General features: G+C 37.5%; 1 protein-coding gene across 7 annotated transcripts in view; it reads right to left on the bottom strand.

The window, feature by feature from the left end:
* Positions 1 to 22,897, bottom strand: part of frmd4a (FERM domain containing 4A) — a 235,920-nt gene that overhangs the window by 17,681 nt on the left and 195,342 nt on the right. For all 7 annotated transcript variants that reach the window (XM_018092333.2, XM_012960027.3, XM_002935243.5 and 4 more), the window contains exons 12-14: positions 16,387 to 16,463; positions 12,017 to 12,155; positions 6,847 to 6,988 (exon numbers count right to left, since the gene is read on the bottom strand). In XM_018092333.2, coding sequence (XP_017947822.1) covers positions 6,847 to 6,988; positions 12,017 to 12,155; positions 16,387 to 16,463 — 358 coding nt within the window. The remainder of the gene's footprint in view (positions 1 to 6,846; positions 6,989 to 12,016; positions 12,156 to 16,386; positions 16,464 to 22,897) is intronic.

The following is a 22,897-nucleotide window of genomic DNA, read 5'->3' as shown; positions in this document are numbered from 1 at the left end:
GCTTCCAGAAAACGTCTTGCATATTAAAGTTCATTCCTTATACAGAGATGCAATCTAAGAGTGATGCTACAAACATGCTGCTTTGTGCGTTACTTAAAAGAAGGTTTACTGGTACAAAAAAGGAAAATCCCAGAAGAATGCAAGCAGACACAGTTAAGACGGAATCAGGAAAACACCTAAACCAGAGTTCTTACAGTTCTATATTGAGATGAAATCTGTTGAGTGATTTTCCCAGTAGTTCTTCATACCATCCATACATGTCATTTCAGCTTTTGCAATGCAAACAAGGATGGGCTATACATAAAAGTATGTATATGTAGGGAACGTGCCATGGCAAACTGTGCCTTGCACTGAAACTCAGCAGAAAAATCCATCACTGGGGAAATCTATTGAGAAGTAAATCTGTTAGAGTTCACAGCAAGGTGGCTGCGAGTAGAACAGGTATGCGTGCTTACTGGTTAAACCAGGACCGTGTCCTGTCAGAACATGCAAGGGCCTGAAGCACTAGGAACACACTGTACATTGGGAGCCGTCATGCCTGTGCCTGTCCCATACCTAGCCCAATCTCCTGCACCGTTTGTTATTATAACACTTGTAATATTAGATGTATCCATTAATTTAGCAATTAAGAATCACATTAATCACAAGCTTGTGTAGAATGTAGAGTCAAATAACAAACATTTGCACAAATACTCTTTCATCTTCATTTGACAGATTGTATGCAAATGATGTGCTGTATAGAACTTTCAACAGCAGAAAAATAACAAATTTAGGCACATGAACTGTTTTTCTATCATAACTACTTAACTGTTATCTGTGTAAACTTCTGAGAATATTGCAACCATAGTTTGCATCTATAGTGCCCATTGATATATACTACAGCAACTGTATTTCTATAGTGACAATGTGGTCTTCTGTTATGTGAACCGAACCCCCTGACTCCTTTCAAAGAGCTTTATGTTGGTAACTGGAGATCAGCAGGCAGGCAGAGAGTAGGAACTAGTTGGGATGCCTCCAGTAACCAACAGTGGGATCCTAACCAGTTCCCAAGGAAAAGCACTTCTTGGGAATCTAATCAGGCTGTGAGGCAATAAGCCAGTAGTGGGGCACACTTACAGGCTGCATGAGCTTTGCCAAGGCGATGAAGGCACTGGCAAGTGGTGTTTATGAACTGGATTACTAAACTCAAAAGGAATTATGTATTGCTTAAATACTGTTTGTAGCCTTAAGGCACAACATCAATTAAAACTATATAAATTTAAAATAACCTCAAGCTGATGGTTAAAATATGCAGATTTTCTCATAATGCGTGCTAATGAACACATATAAAAAAGAAAAACAAGTCCAATCCCCAACTGCTTAGTTATTAAAGTGTTAACTTCAGAGAATATTTTTAAACACTCACACGGTTTAGTAACCGTCTAGATCAGCTGAACTGCTGCCAAGTTCCCCAGACATCTGTTAAATCCGCACCGGCATATCATTGCTAGTAGATATACAGGCGTTACAAGTAAGGTTTATGCCAGGAGGTGCTATTTATTGTTTAGTAATCTGTCACCAGTAAAATATGGACAAATGGAGTGGATAATAAACAGAAGCACCTTGTCTTATCAGTTTGTCCTTTTGTGATCCAGGGAGTGTTAATCTGGAATACTTAGTATGCTAGACATATTTAAAAAAAGTGTTTAACACCCCACTAAATGGACAGTGTACTAGCATATAACTAGGAAGCTGTGTTTAAAGACACCACCAAATTCATGGAGTTAGCACAGAGCTGCACTTCTCTGACCACTTGTAGATAAGTAATGTCCCTCATGGTGATTTTACTCTGGATTTGAACTATCTGCCTTTTCTTGGTATAACATATGGAATTGTCATGATTTTTTCCCATTATAATTAAAGGGAATCACCATTAGTTATAGTACTTAAGCAACCATTGCACTGATAATGTAATAAAAGTTACAAAATTTACACCAGGTCTAGTAACTCACTTTTGTGGGGTTTGCAAATCAGAGTGCAAACTCCCTATGAATTTTCCTAAGAAAAGTCAAAGACACAAACATGGACAAATGTGCAATTATCTTGAAAACATCTAGAATACATTCTAGCTTAGGTCTATTACCAGAAAAGCTCATTTATAAAACTAGCCCTGGTATTCAGCAGAGCACAATGAAACTAAGCCCTCTTTTTCACCACACACAAGAATGCCATCCTCCAGATCGCAGATTACAGCCTTCTTTCACCAAGGTTAATGTCAAACTACAACCTGTCCCTGTTGACTTTAATGGCATCTCCCTGTCAATATGCACATGGGGGTGTGGGGTGACAGGCAGATGCCATTGAAATCACTGACAATAGACACAGGCAGTATTGGCATTTTTCCCCGCTGTAGAGAAAACGCCAAGTCACCATTAGCCCTGGGCATTGCTTGCTTAATCCAGTTAACACCCACACCTTGCCCATATAAACCTCTTAAAACTAACGTAATCATTACCAGAACCATCAGAAATTACTAAGCTCTTTGGCAACACCTGGAAATCCTGGATCTGGAACCAAGGAATAGCAGTCGACCGATATCAGCAGCCTCCTGCGACATCGGTTGCCTCGCCAAGTTGCCATACATGCACCGAGTATCGTATGAAACAAGGTTTTTTTGTACGATATTATGAGTGCGTGTATGGTCAATAAGAAGGATACTTGATGCAAATATCCTTAATAATTAAAAAGGGTGATGAAATAGGAGGGCTACAAATTTTTTTTTTTCTTTAAAAGGTGTTACTATTAGTGTAAAGGACAAGCAAGGAGACCACTCATGCCTCATTTCAAAGCTTCACTCATAGCTTGATCTTTGACAAAGCACTTTAATAAAGAGTAAATTAATCCTAAATTCCATATTATATTTAAAGTAAAAAAACAGTATGTTACTATTTTTCATTTATAACATGTTGCTACCTTCACCACCCCATCTTTCTTCTCATAAGCTGTTGTAACAGCTGTTTCTAAAGTTTTTAAATGCATGGCATGAAATCTAAAGTAACGCAAAAAGTAAAAAGGAAGATATCCCTGTAAAGAGGCGAGTATCTGGAATGGATTTACAGAAAGGATATCCTTATATTCCAGCTAAACAATAGGCTCTCTTATTGCAGGGACCTCGGGAGCTCATCACAGGATACACACGTGCTCATATCCTTCTTGATCAGCATTCTTTACTGACAGAGACACAAGGGATCCACTAATAATAATAAATTAATGGCTGCAAAACAAAAGTCATAGCAACCACTTCTTTTCACTTATAGGTTGCAATGCCATGGCGTTTATTCATAGATTAGAAACAGAGGTATTATATAAAAAGTGAAAGGACTTTTTACTTTAGTGTACATTCATAAAAATATTTCCCTATTGTCTAACTAGCAGTCCATAAAATATGCTCTCCTGGGTTGAAGGGGACTTGTTCATTTGACCATACAAGATTGTTTAATACAGCATTCCATAATACAGCCCTAGTGTAAGAAATCACAGGTTATATATGAAGAGAGGTGGCACTGTTAAAGATGAAAAAATTGCAAGGACATAATGTGGAATCAAAAAGACTAGACCCCTAAGCATTATCTATTTGGCAGTAATTTGGGATAAACACTGTGTAAAAGAACATAATCAGATCATAATGTAGCCAGCAATACCACACAGCCTAGCTAATGACACAGCTACATTTATAAAAGTTTTAGCTATAATGAATCCTTTAATTGCCCCTTGTCATGTTGAATGACACGCAGCTCCAGGCAATGTACTGGATGACTGGACTGCACCAAAGGCTCTGATGAAAGGTGCACACTGCAAGTAATCTATAGCTCAAAGCCATGGCAGTGAAATGGGTCACCTCTCCTAATAGTTCCCCCAGAGTTAATCACAATTTGATATTTGTTCAGCCCTTCAGGAAAATAAAGATTTATTTTTTTAAAGTATGCCTGTAGTGTTTTTTCTTTAGGGGGGTGGGGAGCATAGAATTAACAACACCATCTATATACACAAGAAAATGTTGGTGTGAAATCATTTTTCCTGTAATTTTTTTGGTGTAAAGTGTAACATTTCCCCAATATATATCTTTTCATGTTTACTTGCACATGGCTTTATGTTTTTGCGCTATTTACTACAACATTATTTGATTTTTATAGCCAAAAATGAGAAGAATTCTAAGCCCAGAGTTTAAGCAAATTTGCCTATTTCATCACTTTCAGAATTCATGGGAAATGTTTTCGTTAGGTGCAAATTCTTAGAAAGGCAGTGGAATAGGGAATTTTAATGTTTATATGACAATATCAGAAATATAAATGTACATGCCAAATGCTTACAGCAGTGTCAACTGTCCTCTACATGTAAGAGGGCTTAATACAAGTAAACAGAAGGGCAGTGGTTAGTTTAAGCAGAGCAAACAAAACTGCTACCTGACATGGTCATGAGCAAAGGGATTGTGTTTGCCATCAAGATCTATGGTTCATAGTTGCTGCTGTAAACAAGCACCTTTTTTCAACATGGAATGTGTTTGTGTAAATACCCTTGGGCAAAATTAACTAATGGCCATTATATGGCTATTTCAAGGAAAAAAAATAGGGAGTTTAAATAAGTGTTAAGGTGATGTTATTCTCAGATTTAGGTCATTTTTAGTGTTACATATTTTCAACATGCTTCAGACATAAGAGCAACATACAGTAATTTGGCTTGTACTTCCATTCTGCCCTGTGCCCTTTACCCCTGTGCTCTTTTTAAGGTAATGGCACATAGGGTTATTTTAAGCACTGCATTTTTGGGAGCCCATAACTTTTAATGTAAATCCGCAGACAACCCCTCATGTCAGTATTTCTCATGCAACAGTACAAAAGAACTGATTGGACTGGTAAGCCATTTTAACATTTACGAATACATAAATATCCATGGATTGTGACAGTATTTCATGGTTGTTATCGCCCACTGTCTACTAAAAAGCCATTATTTGTATTGCACTTTTTAGATATATAATCTATAAACAAATAATATTTTGGATACCACTTACATATCTAATGGTGCACATGCTATTTTATTGCAGATTCTCTATCTTTTTCAAGGTATTTTATTAGAAAAAGCTTAATGGTGCTCCTGTTCTGCTTGAATAGGTTACGTTTTGTCTAAGGTAATGGCAATGTTTCATTAAGCATCACAGAACCCACTGACAGAGCGTAATGCAGAATAAATGACTTAGTCTGTATCAGCATAACTGGCCATAAATGTTGTTTCCTTCTTGATAGCAAAAAAAAAGAAAAACATGGCTTTATTATGGATACAGTTGTTGTTACCATAAATGAGGTTAAAATTGCAGGCAATCTCACCAGGAAATAATACAGTTCATGAGAAGGTCAGCAAAGTTGATTCTGAGCTTTTCAGAGCATTTCTTAACCACCTTTAGTATTCAGAAATGGGGGTTCTCCTCCAAAAATATAACTCCATTCAAATGCAGGTTTGAATCCCCAGGTTGGCCCTCCTATGGCCAAGATCTTTGAAAAACAGGCTGTTAAGAATGGTCTAGCAAATCATGGCAGTCTTCTACTGTACAACCAAGAGGATCTTGGTTTAAAATTAACACTTTACTAACCACAGAATGCTTAAACAACTTTTCCAGCAGGTCATTCAACTAAGACGACCTTTGCGAGGACTAAAAATGACCACAAGGCCAAATTTGGCCATATACTAATTGGAAATGGCTATTCTGCATGGGAAAACCTGTTTATGAAGATAACAGACAACTGCCATTCATTCAAGAGCTATATTTTTATGATTTATGAATTTTTTTTCATTAGAGAGTTTTCAATGGCATCCTTCCCCCATGCTTTTTCAGCAAAAGTTAAGCTTGTCTACAGTTTTTTTATGCAAATGTCAATCAGTACATTCCCTATACTATTAGTGTTCATGCTTTCCATATGAACGGTCTATTCTGAACTACACCTGAATAGTCACATTTAGAATACAAGCTACAATATGGTACCTGTGGGAAGCACGTTTGTCATCCTATTAGCTCTGCTTAAACACACCAGTATAAAGCACAAGGATACTATACTCTGAAGTTAACATTTTAGCCTCCAGTAATCTAAGAAGTAATCATGATATGACATTTTCATGTATCTACTCCAGGAAACTCCTCAACTGACACATATTTACCACTTTTAAGTCAAATTGTTTTGTTTCAGAACAGAAGAAGCCACAGGAAAATGTAGTCTGACTTGTTCAGGTACAAGTATTTGTGCATCTGTGCATTTTGATAAATGTATGTTGATTGTGATGGCACCCTCAAAGAACAGTAAAGACTTAAATATCAATATACTGCTTTGGCATAACTAGTCAGATGAAAACCTATGCTTGATCTTTATTATGAATGTTTGCCAGCTCACTAGCTTCTTTAGACATTCATGACACTTTTCTCACTGTGTGAAACATTATCATCCTTAATTTATAAAATGCTGACAACATTTAGGGCTTTACTGAGAATTCTGTTCATTATTCACATTAGTTCAATCCACAAAGGATTATAAATTAATTATAAAACACACACACACTGTGGTCAATTTCAGTCTGTGTGTTATTGGCTAAGGGACAAAGACACACAGACAGTGGGATAAACTTCTAGAACATATAGTGGCCTAGTTGTAATCAAACCCAGGGCAGGACTGGGAGGAGCATTTTTTTTTGTCCTGTACATCTCTGCATATTTTATTAGGTGAATTCCCTTGGAAGACAGGTGTGTGGATTGTTTTTTATTTATACCAGTGTCTACTGAAATACATCACACCTGTGGCATACAAGCTTTGCTAGAACACTTACCAGAGGATAACAGACTCCCACTGCTTCCGCTGATTATTTTTCCTTTGCTGCCCATATTGGCAAGTTTTGAAGTCTTTAGGGTTCCTGTCTCTGTCAGGTCAATAGCAATCTCACTCAGGCTCCTTGCAGCATGTATTTTTGACTGTAGGAAATAAAAGGCAACTAGATGAACAGAAAGTTTGCACAGTTTTAAAGATATGGTTTGACCTATTTATTATAACTTCTTATTCTTCTACTTATAATGTGGTAAAATATGTGTATGACTTCATTCATAAATCACTCTTAATCTCTTGTGCATTATAATATTATATATATATATATTAATGTCTGTCTACAGGAATAATAGACATTTAACCAGATGTATGCCCTTCCCCCCAGGTATCTTGAAAGCCTCCAAAAGAACTGTAATGTACAGTTATGCAGCAAAATAAAAAAAATGCCTCTTGGCTAAATCTGCACAAATAAACTTATTATGGGGAGAGTTTTGCGGTTGCCAAGTGTAAATCCTGACACAGAGCAAACAACAGTTTTTTCACTGACAATGCTGCATAGCGCACTAATGTTCTGCTTGATTACTTTGCTTTAGTAGGAACGTGTATTTATTTGTATTTTTCCGCACAAAGTAACACAAGAATAGCAATGTGGAATCTGCTCTGTAATCATATTACAAAGAAGAACTGATTACAGTTTGGTAGACACAATACTGTTTAGAACAAGGACATCAATATTGACCAAACTGAAATCTTCAGTGCTATATAACAGCATAAATGATCTTACACCAAGTTGCTAAAAGCAACACATGACATGTCTAAATTTAAGAGGTGAGAGGTCTATTCAGCAACAGATTCTTTTTAAAAAGAAAAGGAAAGAAATTAGTAAAATACAGTTTGCTTTTGGACCATGTACAAAATACACACAAATTAATTTAAAGAATAAAATCTAATCCAGTCTCCTTTAAATAGACTTGCATTAGTGATTTTAGTTACAGGACTTAATAGACTGAACATGACAGGAAAGCCGAGACATTTTATTAAAGTTCTGATGCCAATTTTGGCAATAATGATCCTTTCCCAGTTTTCATTGCTATGTTACATCATTCTGACATCAGCTTTACATACAGGAATCAAAGCTGATCTTACCAGGCGATGGGTTTGCCCCCTGCGAAATGCATCCCTGCAACAAACTAATAAGTCAGTTACTGTATTTCTTTTATTGCAGTCACATGCGACATGTCACTTCTCTTTGATAATAGAGTTTACTTGCATACAAGCTTTACTAAATTCTATTTTGCTATACAATTCTGGCTTAACTCAGTTTAGTAGCTGTACTTATTATATTGAATGATGGCATGAAAGTAAAATAATTTGCCCTGCACTAGGCTAGGGGCATGTACACACAGCTGTGTGTACAGGATGAACCACTGTGTAATTATGCAATCTGCTTTGAACAAAGTGATTACCGTAGCCTGCAAAATACTGGTAGTTTGGTCCCTGTGCAAGAGTGGATTTCACATGGGTAACAAAATGCTCTGTGTGCCATTGCCCTTATAAAGAAGGCATGTCTGGGGACTTCCAACAGGAAGTTAGAAAGTGAAAGTACTGATTGTTCACTGCAAGATATAACAAAACTCATCTATTTATTAATTAAATGAATAGCAAAAATTATGTGCAGCATAAGCCCTATTCATTGATTTTGTGCTGAAAACGGGGGTATAATGCCTCTTGAACACCTGTGTATGCTTATCTGTTCTGAATATTGTGCAAGATTAGTGGGTTTCATATACCGCACACATACCTCCCAACATCTGAATAATGCAAACAGGGACAAAAAGAAGTCACGTGTAAAGTGGCAATTTTTTGACCAAGCCCATTTTTGTGATCGCACCCCCTACATAACACTGCCATTTTACTAAATTTGGCAGGTTATTTAAAGGTTTTGGGGGACTTGTTTTATGTGTCATTACAGTTTTGCTAAAAAAAAAAAAGGTGAAATTACCCTTTAAGCTGTGAGTCTCAGTTCCCCCAAGAGACCTGTTTAGCTTATTAGTTACAATTGTATCTAAATGCAGGTGTAGCTTGTTAACTTTTCTGGGATCTCTGCCAAAAGCTACTTTTTAAATTAAGTTTGAGAAACATTGTATCTTTTTTAGCATTCGGTGCAGGAGATCATAGGGAAATGAGGGGCAGTTGGGAGGTATGCACACACTTTTAAAAGTAGGCCACTTCTGTCTGGTACCACTATCCCAGTCCAGCTGCCCCTAATGTTAGCAAGTTTTGGGTTCTAAATAAATAGTGCAGAAAAATTGGAGTCCACCGCCTGTGACACAAAGGCCCTAAGGGAATGATCCTTAGAGATAAGCCGCATATTTTTACACTATGTGGCAGTGGCATTAAAAACACCATGGGGTGGATTTATCAAAGTGTAGATTTCCACTGCTCTCTATTCATTTTGATGGGATTTTTAAAGGTGTATTCATTAAATGGTGAAATCTAACTCCCACCCATTAATAAATACGTCTTTAAAAATAGACATAAACAGAGAGTGGCAGACTTTTACTGTGGTGAGCTCTAATTTCACACTTTGAAAAATCTGCCCCTAAGGGCTGCATACATTAAACAGTATTTGCTGAAAAACAAACCTTAGCTATCAACTGTAACCCAAAAATGTTGCAGAGCTGCCATCGTACAGGTACAGTTTTATGACATCTTACTGATGTGTGGTGCATTAAAGGCCACATAAATGAGAGTTTCATATGTTACAGGGTATTTCAAGTATCCACCTTCTACTAGGCTTCAGGTACCACAGTTTCCAATGGTGACCCTCTGACCATGGAAAACACTGCCGTTTGCTTCCAATACAAGGCACTGCCCTTACAGAAATGGGGTAAAGTTTCCATCTATAGGTTTATATTGATTTGTACTCATGTCCTTTATTGCATAATCTGTCACATTCTGCAACTTCCCTTTCCAAATAATCCCCTCATAAGAGAACTGGGGGAAGTGGGAGTTGCTGTGTTTTGTTTGATGGAAATCACTGCTCAGTCCTTTTATATTGTTTTTAACATAACATCTAGAATGTCCTTGATATATGACATTACTGCTTTGATTTCAAAGAGTACATAGAAGTTTAAAAGAGTAGTGTACTAGAAATAGATACAGTTAAAGATCCAAGAGTAGGAAAACCCTATAATCATAACAGCTGATGGTAAATGAGGAAGAGAAGAGAAGAAGTAGTCCAGGAAATGAGTGAGCACATTAGTGGTGCTATACTCCTGTTTACACACCCATACTGCATTCCATCAAAAGGCTGTTTGACTGATCACCAAAATGGGTTTTTAAGAACACATGGCAACAAAACTGCCTTCTAGCACTCAAAGAAACATGATAGATTCACTCCCCACTGCAGCCTTCAGGGCTTTATGTCCTCAACTGAAAGGCGTGACCTTCATTTACATACATTCCATCTGTAATCTCATACTGTGAATTACTTCTACAGAAAGCATATCCCTTTAATCCTCTGTACCCACTGTGGGAAAGGAAATCCTAGATGAAGTATTTGTTTCTAATACAGTCTACCAGTTCCTTATTAGAAAACTTTGTTTTAATTTTAATATATCACTTTCCCAACACAAGACACAATGCATAAAGGGAAATCATATATATTTGAGATACACCTATTTGGTTATTTAAGTATGGACTCTTGGAAATGTCATTCTCCAATGTGTTGATTTTTTATTTAGTCCTCACAAAACTTTTTTTATCATTTTTTTTAATGTATATGTTTGTGTGAATGTATGTATATATGTATGTATGTGTACTGGAGAGTAGATCATTCATACAAGGTCAGATGGAGCAGACACTAGAATTCGAGGGCTGTTGTTACAGTGTGGTCACTTAAGGCAATCATATACAGGGTCGTTGACTTAATGTAAAAGTGCACAGGGCTGTTCCATTACCCAGCTTTCCCCAGGGAAGATATTGATGAACTGATAGAGGAAGTACTACCCAGTGCTTTTCTTTGTTGTTTATGGGAAATGTTCTACTTATTGCTCACGAGAGTGAGCGTTGCTATAGAACATGACAGAAGTATTTGCTACTATACTCAAGTAACTCAGTGTGTCGTTTGCTAACCTTAAAGGCAAAATTATACCTAATGTTTTATTGGGTTTCTTATCAAGCCACCAATACTCGCACAAATTGCAAAAGGGCCGATAGCTTTATATTACATGTACTTCCTGTAACAGTAAAGCTAAATTATCTTTGGTACAAACGTTAAGTTAAAGTGGTGGTTTTGGAATAACTTCAGCAGTTCAAGTTGACTCTGTCTGGGGGTCAAATATTTCAAAGTCATAAGAACTGAAGGGTAAAGTTATTGCGAAGTACAAAGAATTATTATCAGGTAGACTTGCCAATGACTTAAAGAGAAATACAGGCTTTTGGGGCCAAAATTGTATTAAGTATATGACTCCATCTCAAGTTTCCAAATATTTGGCCTGTATGGGATAATGAAATGGGATAAGATGGAACAACCTGTAACACTAACTCTAAAGTTTTGAACTTGGACCATCCTGAGAGAAGAAAGCACTAAGGAATCCCTCTTAGAAACAAGAATGAATTCATAGATCCCACCCTTATGCAAGAATGAACATAGAAAGCAAATGATGCATACCTACGAATTATTTAGAAAAATTCAGTGTCACAAATACAAAAGCACTGTATCTCTAGCAAAACCCAAACAGCATATTAAAAATATATAAACGAAAACCTGGGTAAGATAAGCCATCAAGGTGGGAAAGAAACTGATACAAAGCACATACATGTCCCTAAGTATAACCTGATTATCTCTGCTGTGCCATATCTGAAAAGTTTGTCTGCCGGTTGGCAATTCTCACACAGATTGATATTTTTATTTTTAATAAGAATGTTCAAATATTTACAAATACATGTGAGACCTACTCTAGCTGTAACTGCTGCCAAACATGATGAGACCAAAGACTGAACCTAGGACTAGTGGAGATTAACCCAATTGGTTTGTCAAGTATAGCTTATGAATAGAAAATTCTAATACGTATATCATAATCAGGCAATGACTTTTTAGATGCATATCATACTTAATATATCATCATAAAATTTTTCATTTCATTTATAAAAATTGTGCCATGAATTCTTACCTTGCTTTGCTTCCTATCAAGATAGAATTGATGTTGGCTAATGGCCATAGCCCAGATGGACTTTATAAGGGCTGCGCATGCGTACCATGTGTGCACTGCAATTCCACCATGTCCAAATGTCCTTCTGGTAACAGAGGCCCTGTTAACACACATACAGAACAGAAGAAGAAAAAAAAACCTGTGATTTCCTCTGGACACACAAGACAGACATGTGAGGAGGAACTATAAATCAGTTTACAACTGTGCTGAACAAAATAGCTTACTTCCTGCATGTCCAGAATTGCTAGATAATCAAATGAATTGCAGGCTACAATTAACCCACTGAAGTGAGTTCTACAGAAAGGGATTAGTATACATTACGCTGCTGTCTAAGTCAAATGGTTATGAGCAGTCTGGAATGGTAACTCTGGGAATTATCATTTAGTTTTCCATTAGTGAGGTAGTTTGCAAGCCACGTAAAATACTTCCTGCACAACTAAATTCAAAAGCATTGGAGAGTAGTATAAAAACAATACTAATCAGCCCCATTATCTTCTGTCTTTAGTTATATTGGGAGAGAATGATATATAAAGCATCAGCTTCTGAATAATTACAGTACATAATTTGAAGTTACCACATTTATCTGCAAAATCTGCTGCTTTTCTGCTTGTGTGCATTACAATACCCAGCAGCCTCAGCCAAAGTTTAAGCGCTACAGTTCAAAACAGGTGGAGAACCACAAGATCCACATCCTATACTCTAAAGCAAATACCAGCATTGGTATTTCTGGCACTTAGCTTGGCTGGCAGCCTACAAAAGCAGGGTAAGTACCATTAAGATAAGCCACAAGAAAAACAAATATTTTCAATAGAAAAAATGCGTGGGTTTAACCTACTAAGTGCCATAACAATAGGTTATAAACCATAAGTGCCTCAAAGGGGGGGGGGACAACTCACTTTCACTGGTTTATATCTACTGTGTTAACTAGCACAAATGCACAGATGCGAATGGGATTTACCACTAACATAATACATGTCATTAAACTTTAATATTTAACTTAAGGGTAAGAACCCACGGAGAGGTTAGAGGCACCCGAGATTGATCTGTGCTATAACCGGCGACAAACATCAATTGAAAAATATGCAGTCTTTTTGTTATTTTTTCATGTAATAACATGGTTTGGAACAGTTACCAAAGAGTGTCCCTTCTTGTGCTGATCTTGCTGACTACTTTTGAGACTCCAAATCCTACAATTCCCTGCGTATGTTAGGTCAATAAGGAAAGGAACAGCACAGTGCAATGCATTGTGGGTTATGTAGTTACTTCATGCTGTCTGTAAGCTGTGGAGAAGTAACAAGTTTGTAACATCAATGTTTTAGTTCCTCCTTTCCTGCCAGGATTTTAAATGATATAGAAAAAGAATAACTGTATTTCAGCATATAAAAATGGTATTTATTCATACTTTTTGAATGAACAGATTACAGTGATAGGTATATAAGGGGTTTCGGTGTTGTGTGGGGCTCTTTAACAAATTTTGGTTCGAAAGCCATAGTTCCATTTTAATTAGCATCTGAAAATGAAGTAGTATATCCCTTGAGGACTCACTGTCTCTATAATTTAGAATTTCTGAATCACAAATACAAATTAGGAGCCAAGTAAATTGCATTGTGCTTAGAGAAGTATCTGTGGAATACCTGAAGCTGTATGCAGGGACTAGAAGTCTGCATAGTAATATCTATCTATTGGTGAAGTGGCGGCTTAAGCACTAACCAGCATAGAAATCAGATAAGAAACAGTATGAAACAATAAGGTTTATGTCACACATGATATTTTCTTCATCTACAGAGACAAGGGCAATCGGCTGCTCCATGTTCAGTTAGCACTGGCGGAGAAAACGTCAGGTGTGATATTAGATATAATGTTTGGGTAATCTTAGAATTTAACCAGATCCTAGCACTTTAGCAGGACACCCTTATCATCAAATCATTTGTACCCAACACAATTAAATTCATATTCAGTCAAGTGAATCATGGGACTTCAAAGTTCTGGACAACTGAATAAGGTAACTTTTTTTTTTTCAGGTTTTGCAAATCACTACTATACTGGTGCAGTAATCTCTGATAAAGTCAAATGAGATCATTTTGTTTACCATTCTTTTGAAGGAATTTATGGAAGAACATGAAAATACATTGGTGAGTTTTTGCCCCACCTTTGTATAAAAGTGCCCATAAAGGGCCAGTTTGGCAACCCACACTTGGGGACAGATCAGGCTGATCTGACTGTTTTCCCTAGGGTCAACAATCAGATCATCCATTGGGGTCTACAGAGACATGTCAATATACCACTCATCTGATTTCCAAACCTGCCCCATTAATATCTGACACATTTTTGCCCAGATATCAGTTGGTCAGGCCCGTTAGCGGGCCCCATACATCAAGATAAGCTGCCAACACAGCCTGAAGGGTTTGCATCACCAGCTTAAATTTGCCCGTGCATGGCCTCCTTAAGCATGCACATTGATCTATAGGACACACAAGCTGGAGGACAGGTATATGATACAGTAGAACACTAACATGAGGGTGGCTGTAGCAATTAACTTGCGCGAAGTTCACAATTCACTACAGTTCAGTCAGTCATTAGGGTCTGTGACTTTTATAGCACTGTGGCTGCATAACAAAATACAACTACAAAACAAACAGATACTGCCTTACATGCTTTAACATACAGCCCCCACTGTGTCTTATTGATATGTTAAGAACATCCTTACTGCAAGAGAAAGAAAGGGTTGGGAGAAAACTCATTAACCTGACTGTCTGATCACCCTGGCCTTTAAGAAGTGTAGACTTTAATATGAGTGTAGATGTAATGTATATGTTAATGTGACCATACTGGTTGATAAAGCAAACCCCATGTCATTGTACCATTTGGCAAGACACTGAGCTCAGGATAAAAGAGCTGGCAGATCAGGTAATATTTACAGAGAAAACATTTAACTGCTTGGGCACCAAGGGATCTTCCTAAGACCACCCTTTTCTCATGTAATTCAAGCTCTCTGGAAGGGAGTGTCTTTCAGTATTTGTCATTAATCAGGCTCTAACTTACAGGCAGTTTCATTTGAAATAAATTGTCTGTGTATTTTATTTCCAATAGACTACAATCAGTCAGTCTGACTGAGAGAGACACAGTTTAGCTTGCTCTATGCCTGTCAGTGTTTCAACAGGTATGGGCAGCTTTAGGCACTCCAAATACTGTTTTACTATAACTTCCACAGTTCAGATTATTGCAAGATATAGTTCAACAACATCTGGAGGGCCATAGGGGTTGCAGGACCCTGATTTACAAACTAGCAGTGCTTTTTTTTTTTTAAAGCAGCATATTTTAGCCCTGTACTGGTGATACCAACTGGCTGTAAGCAGACTGAATATATTACATTAAATGTCTTCATTATACCGGTTTATAACAAAATAAATTAGCAGAGGCGGAGAGGAAACCCGATCTCTCCCCTGCAGTAAGCAATGCCTGGCTGGACTGCTCTGTTCTATTCAGCACAACTGTGTCTTGCTATTTATTCTTTTTGTAGTGAAGCAGTGCATTAGAAACACAGTGACTGTGCTGTAATACAATCAGACCTTGGGAGCAATACCCACTCACAAAAACATTTGCACAAGCAAACAAGCAGCAACTGAGTTCCACCAGGAGTTTAAAACAAAGGGAGAGCTGGTACAAATGCACGTGTATCTCTCTCTACAGGACTGCTTTCATTCCTCTGTACTTAGCACATCCAGAAGGACACGAGAGTACATATCACAACTATTATTTGCCCATAGAATGTCTAAATACATTGCCTGGGTCTGTGCAACTAATTAGCATGTTTTATTGCCTAGTTAAAATAAGTAAAATAAGTAATGGTTAATAGCATGGTTGCATTAATCACAGAGTGCAAACTGTGAAGCTGCAGCAGTTGTTGCACTGTAATTCATAGCAGCTCTAAAATCCAGATGAAGGCAAAATACTTATTAACTATTTCTGGCATTATAAGGGGGTTGTTATGCATATTATGCAGTATTAATTCAGGCAATGTGTAGTGTGCAAGTATCAGGCACATCACAGTGTTGCTTTAGCTAACCCAGCCAGTGGAAATGCTTCCAGGAGATTCTGCAGTAACCCCTATTTCAATGCTGTCTTATTGCAAGAAACATACAATGCCTCGCTGCTCATTTATACACTGAAGTCACACTTTTTGTACTTAAAACACATTTCAATTAAGTTGGCTTGCACTGAGCTTCAGTCTGATGGAAGAAAATCACATTCCCTTTCTCTAGTATGGATTACATACTATGGGAGCATCTCATTTGCCTAGAGAATAATAAGCTAGCACAGTTCCACCTTACCTGCGAGGGTCATGAACCTCTACCGAAAACTTCTTCTCCCTGAAGTAAAGGTTTTCCAGCTGCCGCCATTGAAAGATCTAGGTAAGAGTAAAGCTGCAGTCAGTCAGCATTTCCAGAAACACACTGTCAGGCAATAAGTAGCAGTTCCTTTGTAATAATCCAATTTGCCTTCCACTTTATAGATCAATGATATAAAAAGCAGGACATTACTATTACTTGGGTGACTGTTTTTTTATTTGCTGGTTTCTTTTCCCATTTAATCCTCTATGAAGAAGTTAAAAAAAAGAAATCTCAGGAGCAAGCAGTAGCCATCTGTGAGTGCAGATTCCTCCTTTCAGAGTAGTGAAATGGCAAGGAATTCAAATTCCCCTGCCTCCCATTGGAACAGCCACTTCCTGCCCACTAAATGTGTAATAGTCCCTGACAAGCACTGTTGCTTGAAGCAGCTTCTAAAAAAACCCAGGAGAGGGCGGGGGCTGAGGGCTGACCTTAATTCAAGGCAAGGCAATGTGAGATGATAACAATGCAAGCTTGTAAAAGCAGCTTCTAGTGTGCACAAAGCTCAGATTTTCTTTTCTTCCCTTGCAGTTATTGCAGGGCAGCAGAAACCAGGCAAATGCTTTCACTTTGGGCTAAGACAGAGGTATGTAGTGACAAAGGAGTTAAGTGATTCAGTGCTTGCTCTCAGGCTATGTCAATGATTTATTAAATCTGGTTCAAGGTTAATGAATGGTAGTGAGTGGCAGAATACTCATGCTAAAGGGCTTCACTGCCCCTCACCCCTCAAGGCTTTAACCATAGGCAGTTCCCCATTCACTGCAAGGAGAAAGAGATTCTGCTTTATGCCACTTCCCTTACATAATAAAATTCAGAATCGGAGAAAAAACACTACACTTTTGCTACAGTGTTATATTTCTGTAAAAGACTAATGCTGATTTTATAGTAACATGGGAAAAAGCTCCTCTGTCCCAGTAGCCATTAGCAACCAGCCAGTGGGGGGCTCTAGATTTTTTTTTTTTGTTAACGGCACTTAAAAAGTGCCAAGACTGCTTTATTATTTCAATAGTGACTTGGATCTGGGGCTGAACAAGGAGTTCAGCCCTGATTCCTTTTTTCTTTTCTTCGTACATAGCAGATCTATACTAGAACATACAGTATTACATAGCACGTATGTATAACTTTATTTACAATGTGAAAATAATACAGCTGAAGAGGACCAAATAAAATACATTCTAACTGCTTTATTGATGTAACAATTCAGTGTAACATAATGACTGTTTTATACTTTGCACACCAATAATGAATACTATATTATTAAATAGCCATGAACAAAAGATTCATTGTGTCAACTTCAAAACAGAATTGTAACTCCAGTTGGTATCTCCCAATCTCTTCCTGTTATTGTTACAACAGAACATGTGGCACAGTAGATGCAGGGCTCAGAGCACCAGGAACAATCACTTTCCTGTTTAGTCAACAACATGAATCCACATAAAGCGACATAATCTATTATAGTGAATCCTATACATAAGAACTGTATATGGAAGCTAAATATAGACACATATGCTAATACTTAGCTGCACATGGAATCTGCACTCTGTGGCTTCCGCAGATCATAGGAGCTAAAATGCACCAACGCAGCTTGCCACAAAAACCAGATCAGATCTTTGCTTTCATTTCTAAATTTAGCAGACAGATTAGATCTAATTGTTGATTGGTTGCTATGGGTTACTGCACTGGTGCAAGTTAGCATCTTAGTGTCATATGGGTTCATTTACTTTTGATACTACAGTTGTGTTTACCCTTTCAAGCACTTCTGAACTTTTGCATAGGTGCACTCCGTGCTACTCAGTCCTTGCTGCTTCCCATTTTGAATAAAGCACAGTTGCACCTGTACAGCGCTGTGAAATATGTTAGTGATTTATATATAAATGTAATTATAATAATAATAACTATATAACTAAAAATATATAACTGCCAGCCCAAAATGGCATAATAATCTAAGGCAAAGTATTAGCCCAGCCTTTCCATTACAATTGATTGCTTCATACCTGACATAGTACTTGGAAGAACACAGAAGCACTAGTTTATGTTTAAGTGCCCAGTATTAAAGGCTCAAAATTTCTCTATGTTTAAATAATTAGCGGTTGACAAAAGTTTCAAGCTAAAGTCAGATCCAGTACCCCCCAAAGAGTAAAGTGAAACCATATTAAAGGTGTATTGCATTCAAGTAGTCGTACATTTGAAACCCTGACTCATTACATGATTGCCACTGAAAAGCAGAGAACTTTATTTTTAATAAATGTATAGTTTGTATCTATTGTAAAATGACCCTAACCATATTGTCTGTGCTGATATTGAGATATTAATGATAGGCTGAGCAATGAAACCGTGTTACACAGATGCACAGATGTTTGTTAAACAGATAAGGAAAGGTACTAGAAAGAAAATGAGACGGATAAAATAGGCAGCCAGTCACTGTGTTGTATCCTGGAAATGGGACCATGACCAGAACTGACTCATGTGTAGCATTCCCTTAGTGTTTCAGATTCTTTCAAGCTCTGTATATGCAATACAATAGCCTTGACTGGAAGCATAAACATGGACTCGGTGTTCTCTGAAGGCTAAATAAATAGAAACACTATTTCAGAATTATTTTGTGCAACCTGAGAACAAAGAAAGAAATAATAATTCCCTCTCTGAATTTCAATAAAGCTAGCCCAAACACATATGCAAATTTTGTACTTTTTTTTTACCCCCAAACATTAATATTTTACCAATTCATTTATTTCTTGGACAACATTTACTAAACTCCTTGGCTACTGAACAAAACATGGGAAATCACTGGAAAAGATGCAAGCTGTGGTGTGAAACATTTAAGGTACAGCCCACCTTTTTAAATCAAAGTATAGTTCATGTAATTTAGACTAGTGGAAATGCTCAGTAGTTGGGAGAAGCCTCTTTATCCTAAATACTGGGAGTAAGTGCAACAGCCCCAGAAATGCTGCTGAGTGCAGAGGATGTGTAGTTCTGCCTGCATGAATGATGTGGTCACGCCCTTAGTGCACCTCGCCTAATAATTTAAAATGTTAAGGTGTGAGTACAACTTTCTATTTAACATGCATTATCACAGGAGAAGCAGTGCAACAGCAGAAAAGATTCCATTCCACACGACTTAGATTGTAAGCTCTACGGGGCAGGGACCTCCTTCCTACTGTGTCTCATACCACATGGCACTTATATGTATATATATATATATATATGTATTTATTGTATTTATTTATTATATCACTTGTCCTCCCTGTGTGTAATTTTGTATTCTGTAAGACTGTACTGCTGCGTACCCTTGTGGCGCTTTATAAATAAAGTTATACATACATACATACATACATACATACACAAAGGGGTTAAGCAGAAGCACGAGCAATATTTGGCCTAGTCCAGTAATACACAGCAGCAACTGGCAGTTGAACTTAGCAGTCAAGATGACACAGCAATGCAGGTGGGGTCAGCAACTTGGTCAGTTCTAGGTTAGGGCAGACACTGTGTTTGTTCTGGGCAACTAGCAGCAACATAAGTACCATGCATGGAGAGTATATATTACACTGAGTAGCAATTGTCAGACATTTTCAGTATATACATCGCGCTTGTCCAATCTATAGCCCACAATTCTTTATTGCACTATTATGTACACATCACTCATTTATAAAATTCTGCCCACAACCTGCATTTGGCCAGCTATGGGCTGAGTCTTCATGTATTGTCTGTTGACCCCTTCTTCTTTAACCCTGGCCCTGATTAAGAGTAAACCAAGCAAGCAGAATTCTTACTGGATTAGCCTCTTGCATCAACTGGGTTGTTAGCCCTGAGGTTTTAATGTGTACCTTTAGTTTAAGAAGACATGAGGCTGCTGGACTGCAGTTCCTACCATGCTTTTACCCTTAATATGCCACAAATGGGTGCAGCAATACTACAACAGAACCCCTTCCAAACATCCATATCCCACAACTTCTCGTGGTACTGTTCACAGACCCTTTCATGTGGCAGTTTCTTGTTCTGTGAAAATATATTGCAATAGCTCCATTGTCCATATCTGTGAAACAACTGTATGTGGCAGAGGGAAGTTAGAGAATCAGCCATTGCCAACTAATAGCCACTGGCATTCACCACAACTTACAGATAAAATCCAGATGTACTGAGTAGGGACTCTAGGGTCTGACTCATAACACAGTCACAGCCCTGCAATGATGCTTAAGAGATTTGAAAGTCATCATAATTTAGAGAACTACACTATAATTAGGCTTTAATTCTACATATGACTCACAGTACAGGACAGGCTGTTAGTAGCTGAGCAATCCCATAGGAAGCATTCTCTTCCTTTTCTTTAATTTGCAAACTGCTTCTTTGTTAAAACAAAACACAAAATACAACACAAGTACTTAATGAGGGCAAAGGCATCTGTGATTTCTGTTAAAGGGGAAGTTTACCTACGAATTAGCTGAGGACTATAACCATTACAATTCCTCAACACAACCCATTTATTATTTTTATGCTGCAGGTGGCCAAAGTCTTGATACTGAAAAAATGGACTGTTCTAGTTATTTAGATGAAAGCAAGAAGTTTAGGAGATAACGGTCATTAGAAACAACATATTTCATACTATGGTCTTTTTGGGTGTAATGTATCACAAATAAGTAAATCATAATGAGAGAGGGATCAAAACTATATTTTAAACAAAGCCACTCACTGTCTAACAAAGAGACATAATAAATGCAGTATTAGATTTCTTTGTTTAATCTGCCACTAAAGTATGCAGTCAGGGACAATGAATGAAGACAATGAAATTTTAATACAAAATAATAAATGGCTTTCTTACATCTGCACTTGTCTTATCAAAGAAATTAGATGAGTGCTATTTCACTCTATTATATACTCTTACTTAATCTATTTAAGACTAATGTTTTTCTGATTAGTCGGGGAAAGAAAAGCTGTTCCCCTTTTCTAACAAGACATGCTAATATAACAAAGATGTTTACTTGGATGCCTCCTTGATCTACCAAACCACACACTGTCTGAGCTCACACACCAAGTTTTGTGATTCATTCAGGGGCAGGAGTACAATGTTACATTTATGTGACCTCCTCATTCACAGAATCCCTACTTTTCCTGCAGAATTTTCGCACCCAGCTGCATACAATATGCTGTTGCAGCCCAGTCATATGGCTGGCTCAATAAAGCAGCAAAGGAAGTAAAATGATCTTGGTATTAGAGCCTATGCTTTTTTTTGCCTACAGCAGCTTCTTGATGAAATGGATCTCCGCCCAAAAACTGTTTTATATAAGAAATATGCAGTTCTAATTAACAAATATATAATATATACCTAATATTTATATTTTTAAAGTTGTTTGCAATTGGAATTGCTGTTAAGAGCAGTGTTTCTGTGGCTGTTCATATTCTTTGCACTTTTTAAACAATGTAGCAGAAGCCTGCTGCCAGCCAGCAGACTCAGAGAAGAAATGACATCTGTTACGTTGTTTAAGAACCAGAAAGGGAAACAAAATCAAATACTACATTCAACTTAAATTACATTTACAAACAACTCTAAATCCATTGCACATTTTTAAAACTACATATTTGAAAGTTATATGAAATAACAGGTCTATTCATTAAGCAGTAAATGGATTTTCGGTGGCTATCCCCTTTAAACATGTTACTTGTAATGATCAGTTAAGGTACCATTTATGCCAGCTCAGATTCCTGTAAGTCTTTGTTTCATTCCTCTATTTTTTGGTGGCAATTTCACACTAATTGTTAAAATTTGTCAAGACTATGATTATAATTTTAGACCACACCCAAATGCACATGCCTATAAAGTCCAGAAAATGTACAGTGGGAAAGGGTGTGAGCTAAGAAAGTAAAGGTCACAGTGTGCAGTTAAACAGGCTAGCCCAATGCCCAAGGTTGCATCTGTGGCCTGCACATTCTTCCTTTACAGTCTTCAATGATGCATTTTTGTGTGCATTGATGTTATCAGTGGTGGCATGAGCCAGAGATTGGAAGGATCACAAGAATCAACTTTTCAGATGGTTACTTTTGATTACCATATGGTTGTTATATTGCTTGAACAGCGGCTTTTTGCCCAAGATACAAGACAAACGCTTACTCCTTAAAGAGACCCTGTCATGATTTTCATGCTATACGTTTTACTGCTAAATTACACTGTTTACATAGCAAATAATTCACTCTACCATTTAAAGTTTAATTCTTAAACCAACAAATGTATTTTTTTTAGCTGTAGGCGCCATCTCATTGTGCCTGAGTCTGACCTTTCAGAAGGAGCCAGTGCTACACATTAGAATTGCTTTCCGATAACCTATTGTTTCTCCTACTCCCATGTAACTGGAGGAGCCCCAAGCCGGACTTGGATTTCTTACTATTGGTTGCTATTCTGATATCTACTGGGAGCTGCTACCTTGCTCCCTTCCCATTGTTCTGCTGATCGGCTGCTGGG

The sequence above is a fragment of the Xenopus tropicalis genome, chromosome 3 (assembly GCF_000004195.4).
Source record: "Xenopus tropicalis strain Nigerian chromosome 3, UCB_Xtro_10.0, whole genome shotgun sequence".
Lineage (NCBI taxonomy): Eukaryota > Metazoa > Chordata > Amphibia > Anura > Pipidae > Xenopus > Xenopus tropicalis.
This window is presented reverse-complemented; position numbering and strand designations above follow the sequence as displayed.